Here is a 24,976-nt window from a genome sequence, read left to right on the forward strand (position 1 = left end):
CACGCGGCTCTGCTCCGTACACCTCGTACACACGCGGCTCTGCTCCGTACACCTCGTACACACGCGGCTCCGCTCCGTACGCCTCGTACACACGCGGCTCTGCTCCGTACACCTCGTACACACGCGGCTCAGCTCCGTACGCCTCGTACACACGCGGCTCTGCTCCGTACACCTCGTACACACGCGGCTCCGCTCCGTACACCTCGTACACACGCGGCTCTGCTCCGTACACCTCGTACACACGCGGCTCTGCTCCGTACACCTCGTACACACGCGGCTCTGCTCCGTACACCTCGTACACACACGGCTCTGCTCCGTACACCTCGTACACACGCGGCTCTGCTCCGTACACCTCGTACACACACGGCTCTGCTCCGTACACCTCGTACACACGCGGCTCTGCTCCGTACACCTCGTACACACACGGCTCTGCTCCGTACACCTCGTACACACGCGGCTCCGCTCCGTACACCTCGTACACACGCGGCTCTGCTACATCCACACTGTAAACCCCTCCTGACCCCACACATAAACTTCAGCTCATCCAGCACCATGACAACCAGCACAGCAGAGTCCTGCATCCACTGAGGCCCCTGATCATGTGACCCCTGACTCCTCCCCTCCTGTGACCTCATCACAGGTCCTGTGCGCACAGAGCAGCCATATATGTGGTGGCGGCTCTGCAGGTGGAGGTAAGTGGAGACCCCCATTACTGGGCGCAGGGGGCATTAACCCCTTCAGCACGGAGACTCTTTTGGGGTCTTGTGTTGCCCCTTTATTAGAATCATAAGGTTTTTGTTCTGTTTCCTGTAATAGATACATACGACCCAACTATGGAGACAGGAAGGGAGGAAACGTATTGTTCTCATAGTACAGGACCCCTTTACTGGCCCCACAGTGTAATGCCCCCATTATGCCCCTTATGCAGGATGTATGATGCCCCCACACAGTGTAATGCCCCCATTATGGCCCTTATGCAGGATGTATGATGCCCCACACAGTGTAATGCCCCCATTATGCCCCTTATGCAGGATGTATGATGCCCCCCACACAGTGTAATGCCCCCATTATGCCCCTTATGCAGGATGTATGATGCCCCCACACAGTGTAATGCCCCCATTATGCACCTTATGCAGGATGTATGATGCCCCCACACAGTGTAATGCCCCCATTATGCCCCTTATGCAGTATGTATGATGCCCCCACACGGTGTAATGCCCCCATTATGCCCCTTATGCAGGATGTATGATGCCCCCACACAGTGTAATGCCCCCATTATGCCCCTTATGCAGTATGTATGATGCCCCCCACACAGTGTAATGCCCCCATTATGCCCCTTATGCAGTATGTATGATGCCCCCCACACAGTGTAATGCCCCCATTATGCACCTTATGCAGTATGTATGATGCCCCCCACACAGTGTAATGCCCCCATTATGCCCCTTATGCAGGATGTATGATGCCCCCACACAGTGTAATGCCCCCATTATGCACCTTATGCATGATGTATGATGCCCCCACACAGTGTAATGCCCCTTATGCAGGATGTATGATGCCCCCACACAGTGTAATGCCCCCATTATGCCCCTTATGCAGGATGTATGATGCCCCCACATGGTGTAATGCCCCCATTATGTCCCTTATGCAGGATATATGATGCCCCCACAGAGTGTAATGCCCCCATTATGCCCCTTATGCAGTATGTATGATGCCCCCACAGAGTGTAATGCCCCCATTATGCCCCTTATGCAGTATGTATGATGCCCCCACAGTGTAATGCCCCCATTATGCCCCTTATGCAGTATGTATGATGTCACCCACAGTGTAATGCCCCCATTATGCCCATTATGTAGTATGTATGATGCCCCCACAGAGTGTAATGCCCCCATTATGCCCCTTATGCAGTATGTATGATGCCCCTGTGAGCGAAATATGCTCTCCTCTATGCCTTCCGAACTCCAAATATTAAAATTATATTTTCGAGATCTCGAGGAAATCCATACAGTACAGCCTTATAATGGTGTACTAGGAAAGACTTCTGCTTTATTAACATATGGGGCCCTTTAAATAGGGTCAGAGACAAAGGAATAGTTCCCTCTGACCTATGAACCAATAGTAACCATAGGGGAGTGAACAGTAATGTGAAACCTCACTGCTCATCAGTGTTACCTGATGACCATTACATAAGAGTGAAGACAAAATGGATACCACAGACAAACAAGATGGATTCTTTTCTCTCACATTTCCCCCCTTTTGTGACCAATTATGGCATCTCGGTAGGTATATAGGAGCGCGCTAGTCGTGTCCTCGGGACTTTCCTACCTGCTTCGCCTCAGTTCCCTACCTAAACACCTATAATTGTATCACAACAATGGATCTGTTCTTGTCTGCGGTCCATAGTATACAATCAGGGGTTCTGTGACACAGTTTTCCTTACATATAAACCTGAGTAACTTAGGTATAACATAGACCAGCGCTTTTACGGCTACATATATCAACAAGCAGAATAATAATAATTGCATACATGTATGTATAATACCTGAGAGCACCCTATTTAGACCCTTGAACCAATTAGTGGGATTCAGGAAAGGAAATGTTTCTCCCACCAGGACTCCTTGTTTGCGTCATGTTGCTGTAACCACTTATCCCTTATCTCGGGTATCTTCTGTATATCAGTCCTAACCTGGAGATGTCCTCAATCGGATTCAGGTCTGGAGAACGGGCGGGCCAGTCCATAGCTTCAATGCCTTCATCTTTCAGGAACTGCTGACATACTCCAGCCACATGAGGTCTGGCATTGTCCTGCATTAGGAGGAACCCAGGGCTAACCACACCAGCATATGGTTTCACAAGTGGTCTGAGGATCTCATCTCGGTACCTAATGGCAGTCAGGCTACCTCTGGAGAGCACATGGAAGGCTGTGCGGCCCTCCAAAGAAATGCCACCCACACCATTACTGACCCACTGCCAAACCGGTCATGCTGAAGGATGTTGCAGGCAGCAGATCACTCTCCTCGTCATCTCCAGACTCTGACTTGTCTGTCACACATGTGCTCAGTGTGAACCTGCTTTCATCTGTGAATAACACAGGGCGCCAGTGGCAACTTTGCCAATCCTGGTGTTCTGTGGCAAATGTCAAACGTCCTGCATGGTGTTGGGCTGTGAGCACAACCCATCTGTGGACGTCGGGCCCTCATACCACCCTCATGGAGTCGGTTTTCTAACCGTTTGTGCAGACACATGCACATTTGTGGCCTGCTGGAGGTCATTTTGCAGGGCTCTGGCAGTGCTCCTCCTGTTCCTCCTTGCACAAAGGCGGTCCTGCTGCTGGGTTGTTGCCCTCCTACGGCCCCCTCCACATCTCCTGGTGTACTGGCCTGTCTCCTGGTAGCCCCTCCAGCCTCTGGACTCTACGCTGACAGACACAGCAAACCTTGTTGCCACAGCTCGCAGTGATGTGCCATCCTAGATGAGCTGCACTACCTGAGCAACTTCTGTGGGTTGTAGAGTCTGTCTCATGCTACCACGAGTGTGAAAGCACAACCAGCATTCAAAAGTGACCAAAACATCAGCCAGAAAGCATTGGTACTGAGATGTGGTCTGTGGTCCCCACCTGCAGAACCACTCCTTTATGGAGTGTGTCTTGATAATTGCCAATAATTTCCATCTGTTGTCTATTCCATTTGCACAACAGCATGTGAAATTGATTGTCAATCAGTGTTGCTTCCTAAGTGGACAGTTTGATTTCACAGAAGTTTGATTTACTTGGAGTTATATTCTGTTGTTTAAGTGTTCCCTTTATTTTTTTTGAGCAGTGTATATATATATATATATATATAATATATACAGTCATATGAAAAAGTTTGGGCACCCCTATTAATCTTAAGCTTAATGTTCTATAAAAATTGGTGTTTTTGCAACAGCTATTTCAGTTTGATATATGTAATAACTGTTGGATACAGTAATGTTTCTGCCTTGAAATGAGGTTCATTGTACTAACAGAAAATGTGCAATCTGCATTCAAACAAAATTTGACAGGTGTATAAGTATGGGCACCTCACCAGAAAAGTGACATTAATAGTTAGTAGATCCTCCTTTTGCAAAAATAACAGCCTCTAGTTTCTTCCTGTAGCTTTTAATGAGTTCCTGGATCCTGGATGAAGGTATTTTTGACCATTCCTCTTTACAAAACAATTCCAGTTCAGTTAAGTTTGATGGTCGCCGAGCATGGACAGCCCTCTTCAAATGATCCCACAGATGTTCAATGATATTCAGGTCTGGGGACTGGGATGGCCATTCCAGAACATTGTAATTGTTCCTCTGCATGAATGCCTGAGTAGATTTGGAGCGGTGTTTTGGATCATTGTCTTGCTGAAAGATCCATCCACTTTGTAACTTCAACTTTATCACTGATTCTTGAACACTATTGTCAAGAATCTGCTGATACTGAGTGGAATCCATGCGTCCCTCAACTTTAACAAGATTCCCAGTACCAGCATTGACCACACAGCCCCAAAGCATGATGGAACCTCCACCAAATTTTACTGTGGGTAGCAAGTGTTTTTCTTGGAATGCTGTGTTTTTTTGCCACCATGCATAACGCCTTTTTGTATGACCAAATAACTCAATCTTGATTTCATCAGTCCACAGGACCTTCTTCCAAAAAGAAATTGGCTTCTCCAAATGTGCTTTTGCATACCTCAGCCAACTCTATTTGTGGCGTGCTTGCAGAAACGGCTTCTTTCGCATCACTCTCCCATACAGCTTCTCCTTGTGCAAAGTGCCTTGTATAGTTGACCGATGCACAGTGACACCATTTGCAGCAAGTTGATGCTGCAGCTCTCTGGAGGTGGTCTGAGGATTGTCCTTGACTGATCTCACCATTCTTCTTCTCTGCCTTTCTGATGTTTTTCTTGGCCTGCCACTTCTGGCCTTAACAAGAACTGTCCCTGTGTTCTTCCATTTCCTTACTATGTTCCTCACAGTGAAAACTGACAGGTTAAATCTCTGAGACAGCTTTTTGTATGCTTCCCCCGAACAACTATGTTGAATAATTTTTGTTTTCAGTTCATTTGACAGTTGTTTTGAGGAGCACATGATGCCACTCTTCAGAGGAGATTCAAACAGGAGAACAACTTGCAAGTGGCCACTTTAAGTAGCTTTTCTCATGATTGCATACACCTGGCTATAAAGTTCAAAGCTCCATGAGGTTACAAAACCAAAAAAAGTGCTTTAGTAAGTCAGTAAAAAGTAGGTAGGAGTATTTAAAACAAGAAAATGATAAGGGTGCCCATACTTATGCACCTTTCAAATTTTGTTTGAATGCAGATTGCACATTTTCTGTTAGTACAATAAACCTCATTTCAAGGCAGAAACATTACTGTGTCCAACAGTTATTACATATATCAAACTGAAATAGCTGTTGCAAAAACACCAATTTTTATAAAACATTAAGCTTAAGATTAATAGGGGTGCCCAAACTTTTTCATATGACTGTATTGTTTTCTCCTTTTGAGGTTGGAGGCCTAATTACAGCTATTGCTGTGGGAGCTGTGATTTCTATCCACGACACTGTTTATAGGATGTGGATAGGATAATAGAGTATAATAAAGTTATTACATTACATTGACTTAAAACTAAGATTGTGCAATGAGTCTCTTTTCCCTATAGTGACAGATATATACAACATACAGTAGTGTTCAAAAACATGAGTTAAGTACAAAGTCTTTATACTAGTTTTTATTTCCATGCATTGGGAACTTTGCACACTGCTTTCTAATTCAAAACATGAAGACAATTGTATAGAATTTTTAACTACTTTACAGAAAATAACAAAAAATGAACATTGGGCTGTTCTAAAAAATAGCAGTGTCTGCATTTGTCTTTACAAACTCATAATATGTACTTTTTTTGAGGATTTAGCATTCCTGGGAATCACAAGCCTAATATTAAGTTGTATATCCACAGTGTTTTAGAACCGCTTTACATCTATGTTGCATAGAATCAACCAACTTCTGGCACCTGTCAACTGTTATTCCAGCCCAGGATGCTTTGACTACATCCCACAATTTCTTGGTATTTGTTGGCTTTGCCTCAGAATTGGCATTTTTGATGCCACCCCACAAGTATTCTATCGGATTAAGGTCCGGGGATTGGGCTGGCCACTCCATAACCTCAATTTTGTTGGACTGGAACTAAAAATGTGCTCATTTACTGGTGTTTCTTGTTGAAACACCCATTTCAAGGACATATCCTCTACAGCGTAAGGCGACATGATCTCTTCAAGTACGGTATTTTAATATATTCAAACAGGTCTATGATCCCTGGTATGCGGTAAATAGGTCTGGCACCATAGTAAGAGAAACATGCCCATATCATGATGCTTGCACCACCATGCTTCATTGTCTTCAGAATGTACTGTGGCTTGAATGCAAAGTTGTCTGCAGTCCTTGGAGCCAAAAGGAACAGTTTTACTTTTATCAGTCCACAAATGCTTCTCCATTTCTCTTTAGGCCAGTTGATGTATTCTTTGACAAATTGTATGCGCTTCAGTACATGTCTTTTTTTTAGCAGTGGGACTTTGCGGGAACTTCTTGCTAAGAAATTAGCTTCAAACAGGTGTGTTCTAATTGTCACAGTTCTCACAAGTAACTTGAGACTTTGATCATCCTGGAGCTGATCATTGGCTGAGCCTTTGTCATTATGGCTATTCTTCGATCCATTTGAATGGTAGTCTTCCATTTTCTTCCACGTCTTTCTTGTTTTGCTTTTCATTTTAAAGCATTGGAGATCATTTTAGCTGAACAGCCGATCATTGTCTGCACTTCTTTATAAACCATAACCAAAAAAGAATGAATGGAGCAAAAAATCCCATAATAAAATTCAAGATGGATGGTAATAAAAAATACAAATTTTATAAATTCATTATTAAAATCTTATATAAAAATAGTAGAAAAAATGAAAATTGTATGGCGAATACACAAGAAAGATGTGCAGGTCAGGGCACATATATATCAATGAGAATATGATATTGATGCATGGGTAATAGGGCTATAAAAAGGTGTGATGTTTAGTAACTGTTCTAAGGTTGTAATTATCATTACACCCCCTATTACGCAGTGAAATAGCTAATATCTATTAATTGCTAAGTTATAATGGTGAGCTAACACTGCTAAGGAAATAATAGACCCCATAATAGGGCCGTCCTTACCCATGAGATACCGAGCTCGACTGTCCTGTCAAACTGCCCCAATGAGCATTTCACATGGATTGCTTCCTCAAGGGACCTGTGTATCAACGGTATCTGCTTGATTATAAACCCCCCTGGATAATAGCCCCAGGTGTGAGCGTTACAGCGCGTCTAATCGGCGCATGCAGGCGGGATATCCGGCAACACACACGTCACTTCTGGCAGATCTTAGAACGCCGTGTGTTCCAGGAAGAATGCTTCCTGTGACGTTATGTGGAACGCACGGCAGCGGGGATCAGAGGGAGTCCGCCTGCGCATGCGCACCCAGCGCATCAACACTCCGGATAAGTGCGGCATGTGAGCCGGAAGGCAGCAGGGAAACCCACCCATCAGCACACCCATCCCCTATTTGATGAACATCCAATTCTAATATGTAAATATGTGAGTCCAATTGCAAAAATATTATACAATGGATACAGCCACAGAAAATGTTCTTAATGTGTGGATAAAACAATTGTAAGCAAGACATTATATGATGATTTTTCATGCTGTCATCATGAATACTAGCAATTTATGATGTCCAGCATTTAGAGCTTATTTGCATTAAGAGGAGGGGAATCAGCAACATATGCTGCCTTCACCCTCAAATAAGGGCCACCTGATTCATACCTGTTTCTTCACAGAATGATTGACCTCACTAAGTGAACTCCACACTGCTATGATTTTGAACACACCCACTTTCAATTAATTATTCAAATACACAGACTGAAAAACCTGCAGATCATGAATGCTGAGTCTGTTGGTTTTCTTAGAATCTACTGCACCAACTGGTAAAGTGTGACATGTGGTAATATAATTTATACCAAAAACTGTGATTAATCTGGTTAGTCATATAGGACTGCTATTTTGAACACTACTGTACAAGCCTCTGATTGGTCCGGTGATGCACTGTACTACTGTAGTGCCGTGTATTATCACTGCCTGTCAGTGTAATACTAATGGCCCCATACACATGAAATAAGTGTTGGCTGAACGGTCATTTGGCAGACGGTTATCTCTCCTGACTCCCCCATACACACAAATATTCCAGCTTTCCTGTGATCTGTATGAGAGTCTCCTCCAGACTCCTCTAGTGGAGGATTATCTACAGGAAGAACAAACGGATTAGCCTCTGAAATTCAGGATGCCAGATCCTTCTCTGCCCTGACCTCATCTGTCAGGAGTCCCCTAAATACATTATTTAGTCGATCAAACCCCCCGAAATCAGTGCTTTCATGCAACTTTAGTCTAATGTGTATGGGGGCGTTAATAGGTAACTTATTGGATGCTGCCTCTGGTCCGGCCTAATAGACTTTCGTGCATTGCAGGCCCAAACACCATTATTAGGCATTTAAGTATTGTAGTAACTAGGCAGCCCCATACTATCGAGTACTTGGGGTAGGAGGGGCATTGAGCCGTACTCTGTCAAACCATCTTAGATGCCATGTTTGCTTTTCACAGCAGCAAGTGGTTAAATTGCCAGTGTTTTTGTTGCAGCCGCACCTGTGCATCCCTGCGATGTACATTTATGTTCTGGCATCCAAAAGAGTTAATGTTTTTTAAACAAATGTTTTTTAACTAGTGATGAGCGAGCACTAAAATGTTTGAGTGCTTGTTGCTTGGGTCGAGCAAAGCATAATGCTCTGGTGCTCGACCCAATGGAAGTCAATGTGCAATTCTAGCATTTTTCCGCCCTCTTATCCCCCCAAAATTTGGAGGGGGCCTAAAAATTGGTTAAATCAATATAAACAGTGCTCAAATGACATGGGAACATCACGAGAAAGACCCCTGAAAGCATCTTTGACTCTCAGGTCACTGCTGTGAACAATGTTGTCAGAGTATTACACCACTTTTATGGACTGACAATAAAACATACAAAAACAAAGCAAAAATGGATTTTCCTGAAAAAAATATTAAGAAACATTCTTTCCAGGGTAATAACTTATATATAAGGCAAAATAAATGACCAAAAACAAAAATCCTCCACACCTTGGGCTATGTTCACACAAAGTATTTTTGATGCTTTTTTGCACTTTCGTATTTCTTTCAATGGTGAAAAATACATTCACTAGTAAATGTAATTTTAACATTTTACTACCTTACCTGGCCATGTGGTGTGTGAAACATGATCAGACATATCCAGGATGAACACTCATTTCCAGCTGATAATGCCATCTATCACCTGTTCCTTTTTAAAAGCAGCTGACCGCATCATCAATAAGGAATAGATTTTTTTTGCAGCACAGAGTGTAATACAATATTCCTTGACTAGATGCCTGTAAGATGCTATCCCAACTGCTAGAGGTCACCCATACACGAATCTCAGATAAGAGAGGTAATATAGTACAATAGAAAATATAATTTAACCGGCTCCAAAGAGGTTTTTTTGGTACATTGCAACACTAAACTGTGAAGGAATGCAAGATATCCTGTGTGCTTTTCAATTTCTAATTACAGATCACCGTTAAAAATTATGAATAGGTCAACGAATGCGTGGAAAAAATCTATCAAGGATTGTTGTAGGGATGTATGCGACCACAATGAACACGCATTTCCATCTGATAATACCATCTAGCACCTGTCCCTATTTTAAAAGCAGCTAACAGCGTTAGCAATAGGGAATAGATTTTTTTTTTTCAGCACAGAGTAGAATACAGACATCTAGTCAGGGATTATTGTATTATACTCCATGCTGAAAAAAAATCTATTCCCTATTGATACCAGTCTTAACTGCATTTACAATAGGGGCAGATGCAAGGTATCATCATCTGGAGATGAGTTTTGTTCATTGTCGTCGAATCCATCTCAATCAATCAGTTACTTGATTGATAGTTTCCATGCACTCATTGACCGATTCATATTTTTTAACGGTGATTTTTACTCAAATTCATGAAAGCAGGCAGGGTTGCTTGCATCCCTTCACAGTATGTTGCTGCCACATCCAAAAAACCTTTTTGGAGGCGGTTAAAATCTATTTTTTCTTATACAATATTACCTCTCTTATCTGAGATTCGTGTACGGGTGACCTATAGCAGTAAGGATAGTGTCTTACAGGCATCTAGTCAGGGATTATTGTGAAACACTATCGCTGTCTGCAGTTAAAGGAAAAGGGAAAAACATATGTACACAGTTATCATAAAAGATGACTTGTCAAATGTTAAATCCCATCCATAGTTAATGGTGTTTGCCATCTCAAATATAGCAGGGAAAACACTCAACATAGGGACTGCGCTGACCATTTGTGTCAATCCTTTAATGTGCTGTCCCACCCCTTAAGAGTTTAAGTATAGCTGCTGACCACATTACATTCACCATCAGCTGGACAGGCCAGGGAGGGTCTAAACCACCACACATCTTAGGGTCTAGTCATAAGCCGCAATAAAATGATATAAAAAAATAAACCAAATCAGGGTTTTTTATATATATATATGACACAATCACCTCGTCCTTGATGTATGCTGTTGACATGTTTTGCTAACGTTGATTCTCTTTTATTTATGATCTCGTAAGTGTTCTCCTATTCGCTTTCTATGTTTTCTTTCGGTTTTACCAACATATTCAACATTACACTGGCAAGTAGCTTTGTAGATAATCCCCTAGGATCTGCAGTTAATTAAGGAGTTTATTTCATACATTTTACCAGTGACTTTACTGTCAAATGTCTTACATTGCACAATGGGCTTGCACGCCACACAGCCACTACATCTGAAACAGCCCTTGACCATAGATTGCAGCCAATCTGTTTCTGACTTTGAGACGTAGTGGCTATGTACAAGCCTATCCCTGAGAGATCTACCACTGCGGTATGTAATTTGGGAGTAGACCTGACATAACTACCAATGTCCTCATCCATGTGCAAGATTTTCCAATGTTTCTGGATAATTTCTTTGACCTTGTGGACCTTATTAGAGTAGGTGGTAATTAGCGTACAGATATTTTGTTCTTCAAGTCGTGGGGGGGGGGGTTTAGGAGGGCTGTGTGATCCTTCGCCAAGGTCGCTTCAAATGCCCTAGGCAGGACTTTCCTCTGGTATCCTTTTTCGATAAACCTCTCATGCAGCTCTCTGGCCTGTTGATTAAATACCGTATTTTCTGAACAGTTCCTCCGGACCCTCATAAAGTGCCCTTTGAGGATACCATTTTTTAAAGGCAAGGGGTGATTGCTCTCCCACTTTAACAATGAGTTAGTGGCTGTTTTTTTACGGTATGTCTGAGTGGTGATGATACCACCCTCATTTTTACAAATAAGAATATCCAAAAAAAAGGTAGAGAATCCCTACCCATCTCATAGGTAAACCATAGGCTATTCTGATGAAGTGCCTTAACAAAAGTGTCAAACTTTGCAGAGTCTACTTTCCGGAAAATTAGGATATCATCTATATATCTTATCCACAGGGTTATCCTTTCACTGCCCTCCATTGGGTAATCCCCAAAAATGACCGTTTCCTCCCAACAGCCCAGGTAAAGATTGGAGTGTGATGGGGCACAGGGACTCCCCATTGCCCCCCCCACTCCCTCCTCTCCGAGCTGGTGGAAGTGCTCTTGGTCGAAGAGGAACACGTTTCTGTTAAGACAAAAGTCAAGTGACCTTTAAACAAAGTCATAGTTTTTAGCGAATAGATGTTCTCTGTTATGTAAGAAAAAGTTCACTGCTTCCAGACAATGTTCATGTTGTATTGATGCGTATAAGGATTCAACATCAATGTTAGCTAGCATGACGTCCTAGTCTACATATATGCATTCAAGTTTCATCAATAAGTCACTAGTGTCTCTGATATACAGTACAGACCAAAAGTTTGGACACACCTTCTCATTTAAAGATTTTTCTGTATTTTCATGACTATGAAAATTGTACATTCACACTGAAGGCATCAAAACTATGAATTAACACATGTGGAATTATATACTTAACAAAAAAGTGTGAAACAACTGAAAATATGTCTTATATTCTAGGTTCTTCAAAGTAGCCACCTTTTGCTTTGATGACTGCTTTGCACACTCTTGGCATTCTCTTGTCTTGATGAGCTTCAAGAGGTAGTCACCAGAAATGGTTTTCACTTCACAGGTGTACCCTGTCAGGTTTAATAAGTGGGATTTCTTGGCTTATAAATGGGGTTGGGACCATCAGTTGTGTTGTGCAGAAGTCAGGTGGATGCACAGCTGATAGTCCTACTGAATAGACTGTTAGAATTTGTATTATGGCAAGAAAAAAGCAGCTAAGTAAAAAAAAAATGAGTAGCCATCACTACTTTAAGAAATGAAGGTCAGTCAGTCCGAAAAATTGGGCAAACTTTGAAAGTGTCCCCAAGTGCAGTTGCAAAAACCATCAAGCGCTACAAAGAAACTGGCTCACATGAGGACCGCCCCAGGAAAGGAAGACCAAGAGTCACATCTGCTTCTGAGGATAAGTTTATCCGAGTCACCAGCCTCAGAAATCGCAGGTTAACAGCAGCTCAGATTAGAGACCAGGTCAATGCCACACAGAGTTCTAGCAGCAGACACATCTCTACAACAACTGTTAAGAGGAGACTTTGTGCAACAGGCCTTCATGGTAAAATAGCTGCTAGGAAACCACTGCTAAGGACAGGCAACAAGCAGAAGAGACTTGTTTGGGCTAAAGAACACAAGGAATGGACATTAGACCAGTGGAAATCTGTGCTTTGGTCTGATGAGTCCAAATTTGAGATCTTTGGTTCCAACCACCGTGTCTTTGTGCGACTCAGAAAAGGTGAATGGATGGACTCTACATTCCTGGTTCCCACCGTGAAGCATGGAGGAGGAGGTGTGATGGTGTGGGGGTGCTTTTCTGGTGACACTCTTGGGGATTTATTCAAAATTGAAGGCATACTGAACCAGCATGGTTACCACAGCATCTTGCAGCGGCATGCTATTCCATCCGGTTTGCGTTTAGTTGTACCATCATTTATTTTTCAACAGGACAATGACCCCAAACACACCTCTAGGCTGTGTAGAGGCTATTTGACCAAGAAGGAGAGTGATGGGGTGCTACGCCAGATGACCTGGCCTCCACAGTCACCAGACCTGAACCCAATCGAGATGGTTTGGGGTGAGCTGGACCGCAGAGTGAAGGCAAAAGGGCCAACAAGTACTAAGCATCTCTGGGAACTCCTTCAAGATTGGTGGAAGACCATTTCTGGTGACTACCTCTTGAAGCTCATCAAGAGAAGGCCAAGAGTGTGCAAATCAGTCATCAAAGCAAAAGGTGGCTACTTTGAAGAACCTTGAATATAAGACATATTTTCAGTTGTTTCATACTTTTTTGTTAAGTATATAATTCCACATGTGTGAATTCGTAGTTTTGATGCCTTCAGTGTGAATGTACAATTTCCATAGTCAAGAAAATACAGAAAAATCTTTAAATGAGAAGGTGTGTCCAAACTTTTGGTCTGTACTGTACAAATTCAGACTTATGACAAATGGCCTAAGAACCTTGTCAAGGTAAATACCTAAATTCTGAGTCAGGCTGTCGACTTCTGCTACAATTGGCCGGCCCTTAAGGGGACAACTTGTGTATTTTGGGGAGACTGTAAAAAATGACCATTATAGGAAAATTTGGACAGAAGAAATCATATTCTTTTTTACTAATTTACTAAGAATATGATTTCCTCTGTCCAAATTTTTCTATAATGGCCACTTTTTACAGATATTTATGTTGACAAGGTTCTTAGGCCATTTGTCATTAATAGTAGTGTGAATAGATATGAACACAAAACTGGCAGACTTTAAATGGAGTATGATATTGGTCACATTCCCAATGGTTTTCGGCAGTGGCCTAATAGATATGATATTGGTCAGCGACCAAGTGTTAATATGTTTGAACACACAACTGGCAGACTTTAAATGGAGTATAATATATGTCAAGTTCCCAGAAATGTCAGAGTTATTTCAGCAGTAATATAGGATCACGTCTGATGACCATGGTTTTAGGTAGTGGCTTTATAGATATGGTATTGGTCAGCCACCAAGTGTGAATAAGTTTGAGCACACAACTGGCAGACTTTAAATGGAGTATAATATTTGTCATATTCCTAAAAATGTTAGGGTTATTACCACAGTAATATATGATCACGTCTGATAACTACGGTTTTAGGCAGTGGCCTTATAGATATGGTATTGGTCAGCAACCAAATGTGAATAGGTTTGAACACACAATTGGCAGACTTTAAATGGAGTATAATATTTGTCATGTTACCAAAAATATCAGGGTTATTACCGCAGTAACATAGTATCACATCTGAGGATCACAGTTTTAGTCAATGGCCTATGGTATTGATCAGCGACAAAGTGTGAATAGTTTTGAACACACAACTGGCAGACTTTAAATGGAGTATAATATTTGTCACGTTCCCAGAAATGTCAGGGTTATTACCACAGTAATATAGGATAATGTCTGATGACCATGGTTTTTGGCAGTGGGCTAATAGATATGGTATTGGTCATCGACCAAATGTGAATAGGTTTGAACACACAACTTTCAGACTTTAAATGGAGTATAATATTTGTCACATTCCCAAAAATGTCAGGGTTATTACCGCAGTAATATAGGCTCATGTCTGATGACCACGGTTTTAGACAGTGGCCTTATAGATATGGTATTGGTCAGCAGCCAAGTGTGAATAGGTTTGAGCACACAACTGGCAGACTTTAAATGGAGTATAATATTTGTCATATTCCTAAAAATGTCAGGGTTATTACCACAGTAATATAGGATCACGTCTGATGGCCATGGTTTTATGCAGTAGTTTAATACATATGGTATTAATCAGCACCCAAGTGTGAATAGGTTTGAACACACAACTGGCAGACTTTAAATGGAGTATAATATTTTTCTCATTGCCAGAAATGTCTGGGTTATTACCACAGTAATATAGGATCACGTCTGATTACCATGGTTTTAGGCAGTGGCCTAATAGATATGGTATTGGTCATCAACCAATTGTGAATAGGTATGAACAAACAACTGGCAGACTTTAAATGGAGTATAATATTTTTCTCATTGCCAGAAATGTCTGGGTTATTACCACAGTAATATAGGATCACGTCTGATTACCATGGTTTTAGGCAGTGGCCTAATAGATATGGTATTGGTCAGCAATAGGTCTGAACACACATGGTAGACTTTAAATGCAGTATAATATTTGTGTACATTCCCAAAAATGTCTGGATTATTACTGCAATAATATAGGATTCACTTCTGATGATGGACAAGTTTCTCTGCTTCCACATTACTGCAATTCTATTAAAATCAACCAAATCTGGCTGTATTCTGCTAACAAGGAAATGGAGCAGTACAAATTGTGTATTATATTGACTTTCAATAAAATAATCAGGAGTAAGAGCAAAAAGATTATTAGCCCTGATATCTAGGGCTATGAATATGAGAAACAGCAGCAGAAGTAAAATGCAATGACCCTATTCTGTTGTATATGCTCTACACAATTACTGCCTGGCTAACTCCTGCTATCACCAGGATTAATATGCATCAAAATTAGTCCTTAGAAGGACTGTTAGTATAGATTTGTAATGCTGTGGAATACCTCACTAAAACAACCGCCAATTCTTTCCCTCATTCAGCTGCAGCTCTCTCTACTCTGCCTGCTTGACAGTTACACTGTGACGATCAAAGGGTCCTTGGTCTTATATAGACCCATTGATGCTATTGCCAACATAGCTGAGGCATTACAGTTAACGCATGTTAATTTGCTGTCTAAACAGTGCCAAACATGCAGGGCGGGTACTCGAGCTCCTGCCCAAGCATTTCAAAATTACTCGCCAAGCATTCAGCATCTTGAGAACTGAGATGCTCTTGCAAGTACCGAATAGTGGCGAGAGTGCTTGCTCATCACTATTTTAAACAAGTTAAAAATAACAAAATGTGTCTTATGCTTTTTGCATGATTTTTTTTTTTTTTACAAAAATTGTTGTTGCCAATTTTCTTTGGAAACATTTTAATATCTGCTTTTTTCTGGTGTTTTTCTTGTAATATAGGAAAGCCTAAGGCCAGAAATAAATCTCATAAAACACTGTACATGGAGACTTTGGTGTCAAATAATTTCTGTCAGAGGTGTTTTTGGAAACAAAAAAGCTTTTATAAAAGCCTCAAACTTCTGTGTGTGAATCAAACATGAGATCTAACATGATAGAAGATTACAGTCCGGGGAAGACGGGAAACATTCATATAGACGACAGGCGGAGATGTAGTCAGTGACGGACTCTGGCCAAATATGTTTCTAGAGCCGTAGTAGAAGATGAAGATGTCGTCCTCATCATGAAGTAGTTATTTCTCATGTTACGTGTAATGAATATCTCCTGCAGTATTTCTAATGTCGACTCCGGTCTCGGTAAATGAGACGCAAACTAACGTTATGGAAGATGAGTCTATGAGAAATGTATTCAGCTGCAGACTCCAAGGAAGAAACTGCTTGTTGTCTGTGGCCTAAAATATATAAGTTTTATTAGTAGATGTAAAGAAGAAAACAAAATACTTGAAAATAATAAATCTCCTCTTGTTTAACTTTATTATCTCCAGTAATTGTATTATTACACAGGATTTTTATGATGTTACATTGGCTCATCTTCTTCTCATTCAGGTCACTACAATATTGGATCCTCTCAGTGAAGATCTTAGATTTAAGAGAATTTTCCTGATTTAGCCATCAAGAATGGATATGAACAGAGACAACATGGCAGAGAAAATATTACACCTCACCCTAGAGATCCTCTTCCGGATTACTGGAGAGGTGAGAGATTCTGATGACATCACATTACATCATTCTTATCTATGGGAATAACAGATGGACAGAACTGGAGAGGTGAGGACTCTGGAAATGTCTGGAGTGAGATTTATTAATGTGTCTCTCCTTAACCAGGATTACACAGTAGTGAAGAAGACCTCTAGTGAGCGCTGTCAGGACCCTGTGTCTGAGGGATGGAGAAGACCCCTGAGCCCAATCACGGGGCCTCCATCTCACCCCTTCATACATGAGGACATCAATGACCAGAAGATCGTAGATCTCACCTACAAGATGATTGAGCTGCTGACTGGAGAGGTGACACTGCTGGGAATGCTGGGACATTATACATTAATGCTATGATGGGATAGGGGGGATGATGATATCATTGTATGTGTCAGGTTCCTATAAGGTGTCAGGATGTCTCCGTCTATTTGTCCATGGAGGAGTGGGAGTATTTAGAAGGACATAAAGATCTGTACAAGGACATCATGATGGAGGTTCCCCAGCTCCTCACATCACCAGGTAATAGACAGGACTAAATACACACGGCCTATAATTATCTGTATGTAAAGAATAAATTCAGTCCCTGTATGTGTTTCCTCCAGATCTATCCAGTAAGAGGACAACACCAGAGAGATGTCCCTGTCCTCTTCCTCCACAGGACTGTAAACAAGAAGATCCCAATGTTCCTCAGGATCATCAGGTAGATGGAGAGAAGGTGTCATGAGATCTCCCATATGATGTGTAGACAGCTGTGAATGTCTTGTGCTCAGTCTTGTTTTATCCACCAGTATTATATGTTTTATACTTGTGTAATGAGAACGGTGGAGATGGCAGGATTAGAGCTGATCATAGATGGGACTTCTCCATCAGTCTTTGACTTTTACAATATTTGTTTCAGGGTGAAGATCTGACCCATATTAATACTACAGAGACATATGTGAGGGGTGATGAGCGGTGTAAAGAGGAGATTCCTACATATGACTACCCAGGTGAGTAGTAACCATTAAATGCAGAGAAGTCACAGATTCTTCTCAGTCCCCGTCTGTGGCTGCTTTATCGGTGGTGTAGTCCGGCCATATCACAATTGTGTGATCACCATTTTTCCGCTAGAGCATAACATTCTCCACTGGTTACTCATTTTTTACTGATGAAGACTGTTAAGTTTGATCATTTCCATAGATGAGTTATTGTCTATAGTCACAGTTTTGACTACAGTAGTTAGTGCCCAACATACTCTGATTTAACCCCTTCCTACAGCCAGTTTTGTGTTCCTAATCAGGCCCCATTTTTCAAATCTGACATGTGTCACTTTATGTGGTGATAAGTGTTGGAATTCTTCACTAAGGATAATGGGAAACAAATGGACCTTACAAATTATTTTACATCTCTTGAATCTAACACCCACGGTTCAGCGCAGGCTCCGGCGCTGAGCCCACACTGAACCGAGCACATCTCAGCTGATGAATACAACTGACATGTGCCCGCAACAGCCGCGCATGGCAGACCCCTATGGTTGTCATGTCCTGATTGCTATGAGCGCCGCCCAGTGGTCGACACTCATAGCAAGTGAGCATTTCTGCTGCATACAGAGGATCTGCTTTTCGCCTGTATGCAGCAGAGCCGATCGGGCAAGTGCTGCTTCTAGTCTCTCATGAAGACTATTGAAGCATGCAAAAAGTAAAAAAAAAAAATGTTTTTAAAAATATTTAAAAAGTATAAAAATTTAAATCATCCCCGTTTTGCCCCATTCAAAATTTAAAAAACAAAACAAAAACCCACATATACATATTTGGTATCGTCGCATTCAGAATCGTCCGATCTATCTAAAAAAATAATTAATCCAATCAGTAAACGGCGTAACGAGGAAAAAATTCTAAACTCCAGAATTACATTTTTTTGGTCGCCGCACCATTGTAATAAAATGCAATAACGGGCGATCAAAACATCGGATCTACCCCAAAATGGTATCAATAAAAACGTCAGCTCGGTGTGCAAAAAATAAGCCTTCTATCTGCCCCAGATCACGAAAAATGGAGACGCTATGGGTCTCGGAAAATGGCGCCATTTTTTTTTTTTTTTTTTAGCAAATTTTGGATTTTTTTTCACCATTTAAATAAAAAAGAATCTATATATGTTTGGTGTCTACAAACTTGTAATTACCTCGAGAATAATAACGGCAGGTCAGTTTTAGCATTCAGTGAACGTGGTAAAAGAAACTCCAAACAACTGTGGAATTGCTTTTTTTTGCAATTTGACCGCACTTGGATTTTTTTCCCGTTTTCCAGTACACAATATGGTAAAACCAGTGATGTTCAACAGTACAACTTGTCTCACAAAAAATAAGCCCTCACACGGCCATATTGACTGAAAAATAAAAACGCTATATTTCTGAGATACACAAAAATGGAAAACCCCATGGTTGTTAAGGGGTTAATGCAAATTTTGCTGAAATAGTTTGCAGACACAATGTATTGGGGGCACTGTTTATGGTCACCAGGCAGCTCAAAAGATGGCCACCACGAACAGGTTTGGCACTATCTACCCCGTTTTCCAGATCCCTGGGATTACCTTGCCCATCACGCTTTAACCCCTCTACATGGATCTGGACTTACACAGAGACCCCTAGGCTTGGGCCACGGTGTTACCTGCTGTTCTGTGGAGTGAGATGGGAAGAAGAATAGTCAGGTAGCCGGGTCAGAAGCAGGAGGCCAGAGAAAATACAAAATCAGAAGACGCAGGAGTAGTCCATAAATGGGCCGGAGTCACAACAGGAAACAAATACACAAGCCGGGAGCTGAGCACAAAGAACTGAACCAGAGGAGCACAAGGCTGTATCTGGCAGCTTCCAGCAATATGCTTCCAGCTTTAGTAGGGTGCGGTGCTTTCCAATCGGCTGAAGCAGGGAGCAGATTACGCCAGCTGGACAGAACACACACCCATACTGCCAGACTGGATGGTACTACAGGTCCCATGCACCCTAGCCTGCACCACCCAGAGCTTCTGGTTCCAATGTCTCCATCACTAGTGCCGCCTGCAGAATGAATAAGGCGGCTCCTGGTTACAAAAGCAGACGTCGCAGGATCAGATCCCAGAGGAGATGGGACATACCGTTTGCAGAAGCCCTAATATGACAAAATGGCAGAAAACCAGAAATACTCCAACTTGGAAATTATAACTCACAATGAATTAATCTTTAGAAGTAGTAACTATTTTGAAACCACAGCCACTTTCTGGAAATTAGCACACAGTGGATTTTGGAAAGTGAAAATTGCAAATATACCATTTTATTACCCAATACATAGTACCCAGATTGTGCTCCAGGAGACACACACCGTAAATTCAGTGGGTTCTTCTCACTATAGTAATGCCAAATACATGGATGCTAAATGTGATTTTGGCACACTGCAAGGCTCAGAAGCGAGGGGGAGATTTGACTTTGGGAGAGCGGATATTGCCGAATTGGTTTATGGAAGCCATGTTGCTTTTCAGGAACCTTTGAGTCACTAACAATGTGGGAACCTCTGTTTTTCCACTGACAGATGATGGGCCTGAGTGGGGTTTATTGTGAGCTGAGCAGAAGTTTTTCAGTATCACTTTTGCCTATATAACATTGTTTGTTGGCTTTTTATTCCAGATTTGGGGGGCAGAATGAACAAATAGTTGAACACCACACTCTACTTGTTCATCCTATGAGGTTGTCTTGGTGAATAATTCAATATTTTTACATAACTTGGCATTTTTATAGATAACTTAAGTAGAATATGTTCAAAAATATATAATTGTTTTTATTCTTGGCAGATGACTGTACTAGGAGATCAGAGGGACAGCTGACATCTTCAATTTTTAAATCAGACGATCTTGAGATCCCACAGGATACAATTGAAGTGACTGCCATTATTCCAGATATACCATCATCCCTTCACAGCAAAGATCTGTCATCTGATCCTATGAAACAGGTCCTGTCTTCTGATTCATTACCGACCACTAAGGAAAATCAAAGTCACAAAATAAGCATTAAAAAACGAATTGCTCCTAAAGCAAAGAAGCCATTTTCACGTTCAGAATATGGAAATAGTTTTCCCCTCCAAAAGTCTTTTCTAAACCATCAAAAAATTCACACAGCGGAGAATAGATTTTCTTGTTTCAAATGTGGGAAATGTTTTAAAGAAAAATCAGACCTTGTTAGTCACCAGAGAACTCACACAGAGGAGAAGCCATTTTCATGTTCAGAATGTGGGAAATGTTTTTTTTGGAATTCATATCTTGTTAGTCACCAGAGAAGTCATACAGGGGAGAAGCCTTTTTCATGTTCAGAATGTGGGAAATGTTTTAACCTGAAAGCGCATCTTCTTGGCCACCAGAAAATTCACACAGGGGAGAAGCCTTTTTCATGTTCAGAATGTGGGAAATGTTTTGTAGATAAATCAAGTCTTATCAAACATCAGAGAACTCACACAGGGGAGAAGCCTTTTTTATGTTCTGAATGTGGGAAATGTTTTGCAGAGAAATCAAGTCTTATCAGACATCAGAGAACTCACACTGGGGAGAAGCCTTTTTCATGCTCCGAATGTGGGAAATGTTTTAGAGAGAAATCAAGTCTTATTCCACATCAGAGAACTCACACTGGGGAGAAGCCTTTTTCATGCTCAGAATGTGGGAAATGTTTTACAGAGAAATCAAGTCTTCTCAAACATCAGAGAACTCACACAGGGGAGAAGTGTTTTTCATGTTCAAAATGTGGGAAATGTTTTACACAGAAATCAAATTTTGTTAGGCACCAGAGAACTCACACCGGGTAGAAGCCTTTTTCCTGTTCAAAGTGTGAGAAATGTTTTAACCACAAATCAGATTTTGTTAAGCACCAGAGAACCCACAGAGGGGAGAAGCCTTTTTCCTGTTCAGAATGTGGAAAATGTTTTCTGAATAAATCTTTTCTTCGTCACCAGAGAAGTCACGCAGGGTAAAAACATTTTTTATTTTCTTAATATGAGAATTTTTTTACTTGAAAATCAATTCTCAATTCTTTTTTCATGTTTAGAATGTTGGAATGTTTTAATCGAAAACTGTATCTTCTTAAAGGGGTTTTCCACTACTCCCATTGTTATGCCTCATGTTTGCCTTGATTAAATAAAAACACTAATACTCAGATCCTGTGCTGGCGCTGGTACAGCAGTGTCGGGACTCACGTTCCTGGGGCTCACTTGAGGTTGTTATATCACACGAGCCCTGCGCCTAATCAGTGTCGGCTTCACTGTCACTACCTTCGGACATATTGAACATCAACACGAAGCCAGGGCAATGGATGCTATCTGACTTCTTTGTGAGGTTAGATTTGTTTGAAAGTGGGGACAGTGACGCCAGCACTGATTGGGAGCAGGGCTTACATGACGTAACAACCTCACATGAGTCCCGAGAATGCAAGTGATGGGAGGTTTGTATAAGTGTTTTTATCTTAATAGGACCAAACAAGAGGAATGAGAGGGGGTTGTTAAACCCTTTTAACCACTTCGCGCCAGAGCCTGTTTTTGCCTTCGTGACCAGGCCAATTTTTTCAATTCTGACCACTGCCAGTTTATGAAGTAATTACCCTGGAACGCTTCAACGTATTCCCCTGATTCTGAGATTGTTTTTTCGTGACATATTGTACTTCATGATAGTGGTAAAATTTCTTCGATATCACTTGCGTTTATTTGTGAAAAAATCGGAAATTTGGCGAAAATTTTGCAATTTTCAAACTTTGAATTTTCATGCCCTTAAATCAGAGAGATATGTCACACAAAATAGTTAATAAATAACATTTCCCACATGTCTACTTTACATCAGCACAATTTTGGAACCCAAATTATTTTTTGTTAGGGAGCTATAAGGGTTAAAAGTTGACCAGCGATTTCTCATTTTTCCAACAAAATTTACAAAAACATTTTTTTAGGGACCACATCATATTTGAAGTCACTTTGAGGGGTCTTTATGACAGAAAATACCCAAAAGTGACACCATTCTAAAAACTGCACCCCTCAAGGTGCTCAAAACCACATTCAAGAACTTTATTAACCCTTCAGGTGCTTCACAGGAATTTTTGGAATGTGGAAGAAAAAAATTAACATTTAACTTTTTTCACAAAAATGTTACTTTAGACCCAATTTTTTTATTTTCACAGGGGTAACATGAAAAAATGGACCCCAAATTTTTTTGTGCAATTTCTCTTGAGCGTGCTGATACCCCATATGTGAGGGAAAACCACTGTTTGGGCGCACGGCAGGGTTCGGAAGGGAAGGAGCGCCATTAGACTTTTTGAATGTAAAATATGTCTGAATAATTAGCGGACGCCATGTTGCGTTTGGAGAGCTCCTGATGTGCCTAAACAGTGGAAACCCCCCACAAGTGACACCATTTTGGAAACTAGACCCCTTAGGGAACTTATCTAGATGTGTGGTGAGCACCTTGAACCCCAAGGTGCTTCACAGAAGTTTATAATATTGAGCTGTAAAAATAAAATTTTCACATTTTTCCCACAAAACCCTTTTTCATCCCTTAATTTTGCATTATCATAAGGGTAATAGGATAAATTGCACCATGAAATTTGTTATGCAATTTCTCCTGAACACGCTGATACCCCATATGTGGAGGCAAATTACTGTTTGGGCACATGGCAGGGTTTGAAAGGGAAGGAGCGCCATTTGACTTTTTGAATGTAAAATTTGTTTGAATAATTAGCGGACGCCATGTCACATTTGGGGAGCCCCTAATGTGCCTAAACAGTGGAAACCCCCCACAAGTGCCACCATTTTGGAAACTAGACCCCTTAGGGAACTTATCTAGATGTGTGGTGAGCACCTTGCACCCCCAGCTGCTTCACAGAAGTTTATAATATTGAGCCGTAAAAATAAAATTTTCACATTTTTCCCATAAAAAATGTTTTTCATTCCCTAATTTTGCATTATCATAAGGGTAACAGGATAAATTGCACCATGAAATTTGTTGTACAATTTCTCCTGAGTACGCCGATACCCCATATGTGGGGGAAAACCACTGCTTTGGTGTACGGCAGGGTTCGGAAGAGAAAGAAGCGCTATGTTGGCTGGGATAGGCAGCAAACACCATGTCACATTTGAAGAGTCGCTGACATGCCAAAACAGCAGAAACCCCCACAAGTGACCCCATTTTGTAAACTACACCTCTCAAGGAATTCATCTAGGGAAGTAGTGAGCATTTTTTAATTTTTAAATTTATACCATTGGGCAGTGAAAAAAGCATAATTATATTTTTACCACAAAAAAATGTTTTACCCTCAGATTTTACATTTTCACACAGGGCAATGGGTAAAAATGGTGCCGAAATGTGTCACACAATTTCTTCTAAAAGTGTCAATACCCCATATGTGGCTGTATCGTACCACTTAGCCATACGGTGAGATTTGAGGGGGAAGGAGCGCTATTTGACAATTGGAGAACAAATTATTGTAGAATAGGCATTTGGATTTGGGAGCACAAAATTTTCTGAATTTCTTTTGGGGGGCAAGGACCATTTTGCTTTTCCAGAGCCTTTCTGCTACCAGTAACTTGGAAGTCCCTTATATTTTTAATGATGATGGACCTGAGTGGGGACTAGCTTTTTTTGAGGACTGAGTTGAAGCTTTTATTGGGAACATTTTACGTAACATTTATCCGGCGCTCTAGGCTGAGCACTTACATCGGGGTTTCCATCTAATTTTCCAAGTGATGTAATTCAGATGAAACCCCTGCAGGATCCATTCACTGTAATGAGGCAGCAGAGTTACTCTGGACTCCGTCTGGCCTCTGTTTAGTGGTGTCCTTTTTTTCAGAAGTGCACAAAACTGTGGCCAACCGCACTTTTATGCACGCCTAAAACAAATGACACCGTGGGATCCCAGGCTAGACGGCATCCACAGTGGCCTATATCTGCCTCATTACAGGGAATCTTCCATCATGGGTTCTGGCTGAATCACGTATTTCAGAGATTTACACGGAAAC

The 24,976-nt window shown here is 41.4% G+C and overlaps 1 protein-coding gene across 1 annotated transcript; it reads left to right on the plus strand.

Moving 5' to 3' along the window:
• Positions 1-610: 610 nt before the first annotated feature.
• On the plus strand, positions 611-24,704 carry LOC141271735 (uncharacterized). The gene is made up of 8 exons (XM_073681830.1): positions 611-692; positions 2,677-2,834; positions 16,836-16,988; positions 17,118-17,297; positions 17,381-17,504; positions 17,588-17,685; positions 17,884-17,974; positions 20,784-24,704. The coding sequence occupies exons 3-8, from the start codon at positions 16,911-16,913 to the stop codon at positions 21,782-21,784; spliced, it is 1,572 nt and encodes a 523-aa protein (XP_073537931.1). The 5' UTR covers positions 611-692; positions 2,677-2,834; positions 16,836-16,910; the 3' UTR covers positions 21,785-24,704.
• The last annotated feature ends 272 nt before the right edge of the window (positions 24,705-24,976 follow it).

Source organism: Phyllobates terribilis, unplaced genomic scaffold, assembly GCF_046119375.1.
Source record: "Phyllobates terribilis strain yellow unplaced genomic scaffold, ASM4611937v1 Scaffold_5__5_contigs__length_657084704, whole genome shotgun sequence".
NCBI lineage: Eukaryota > Metazoa > Chordata > Amphibia > Anura > Dendrobatidae > Phyllobates > Phyllobates terribilis.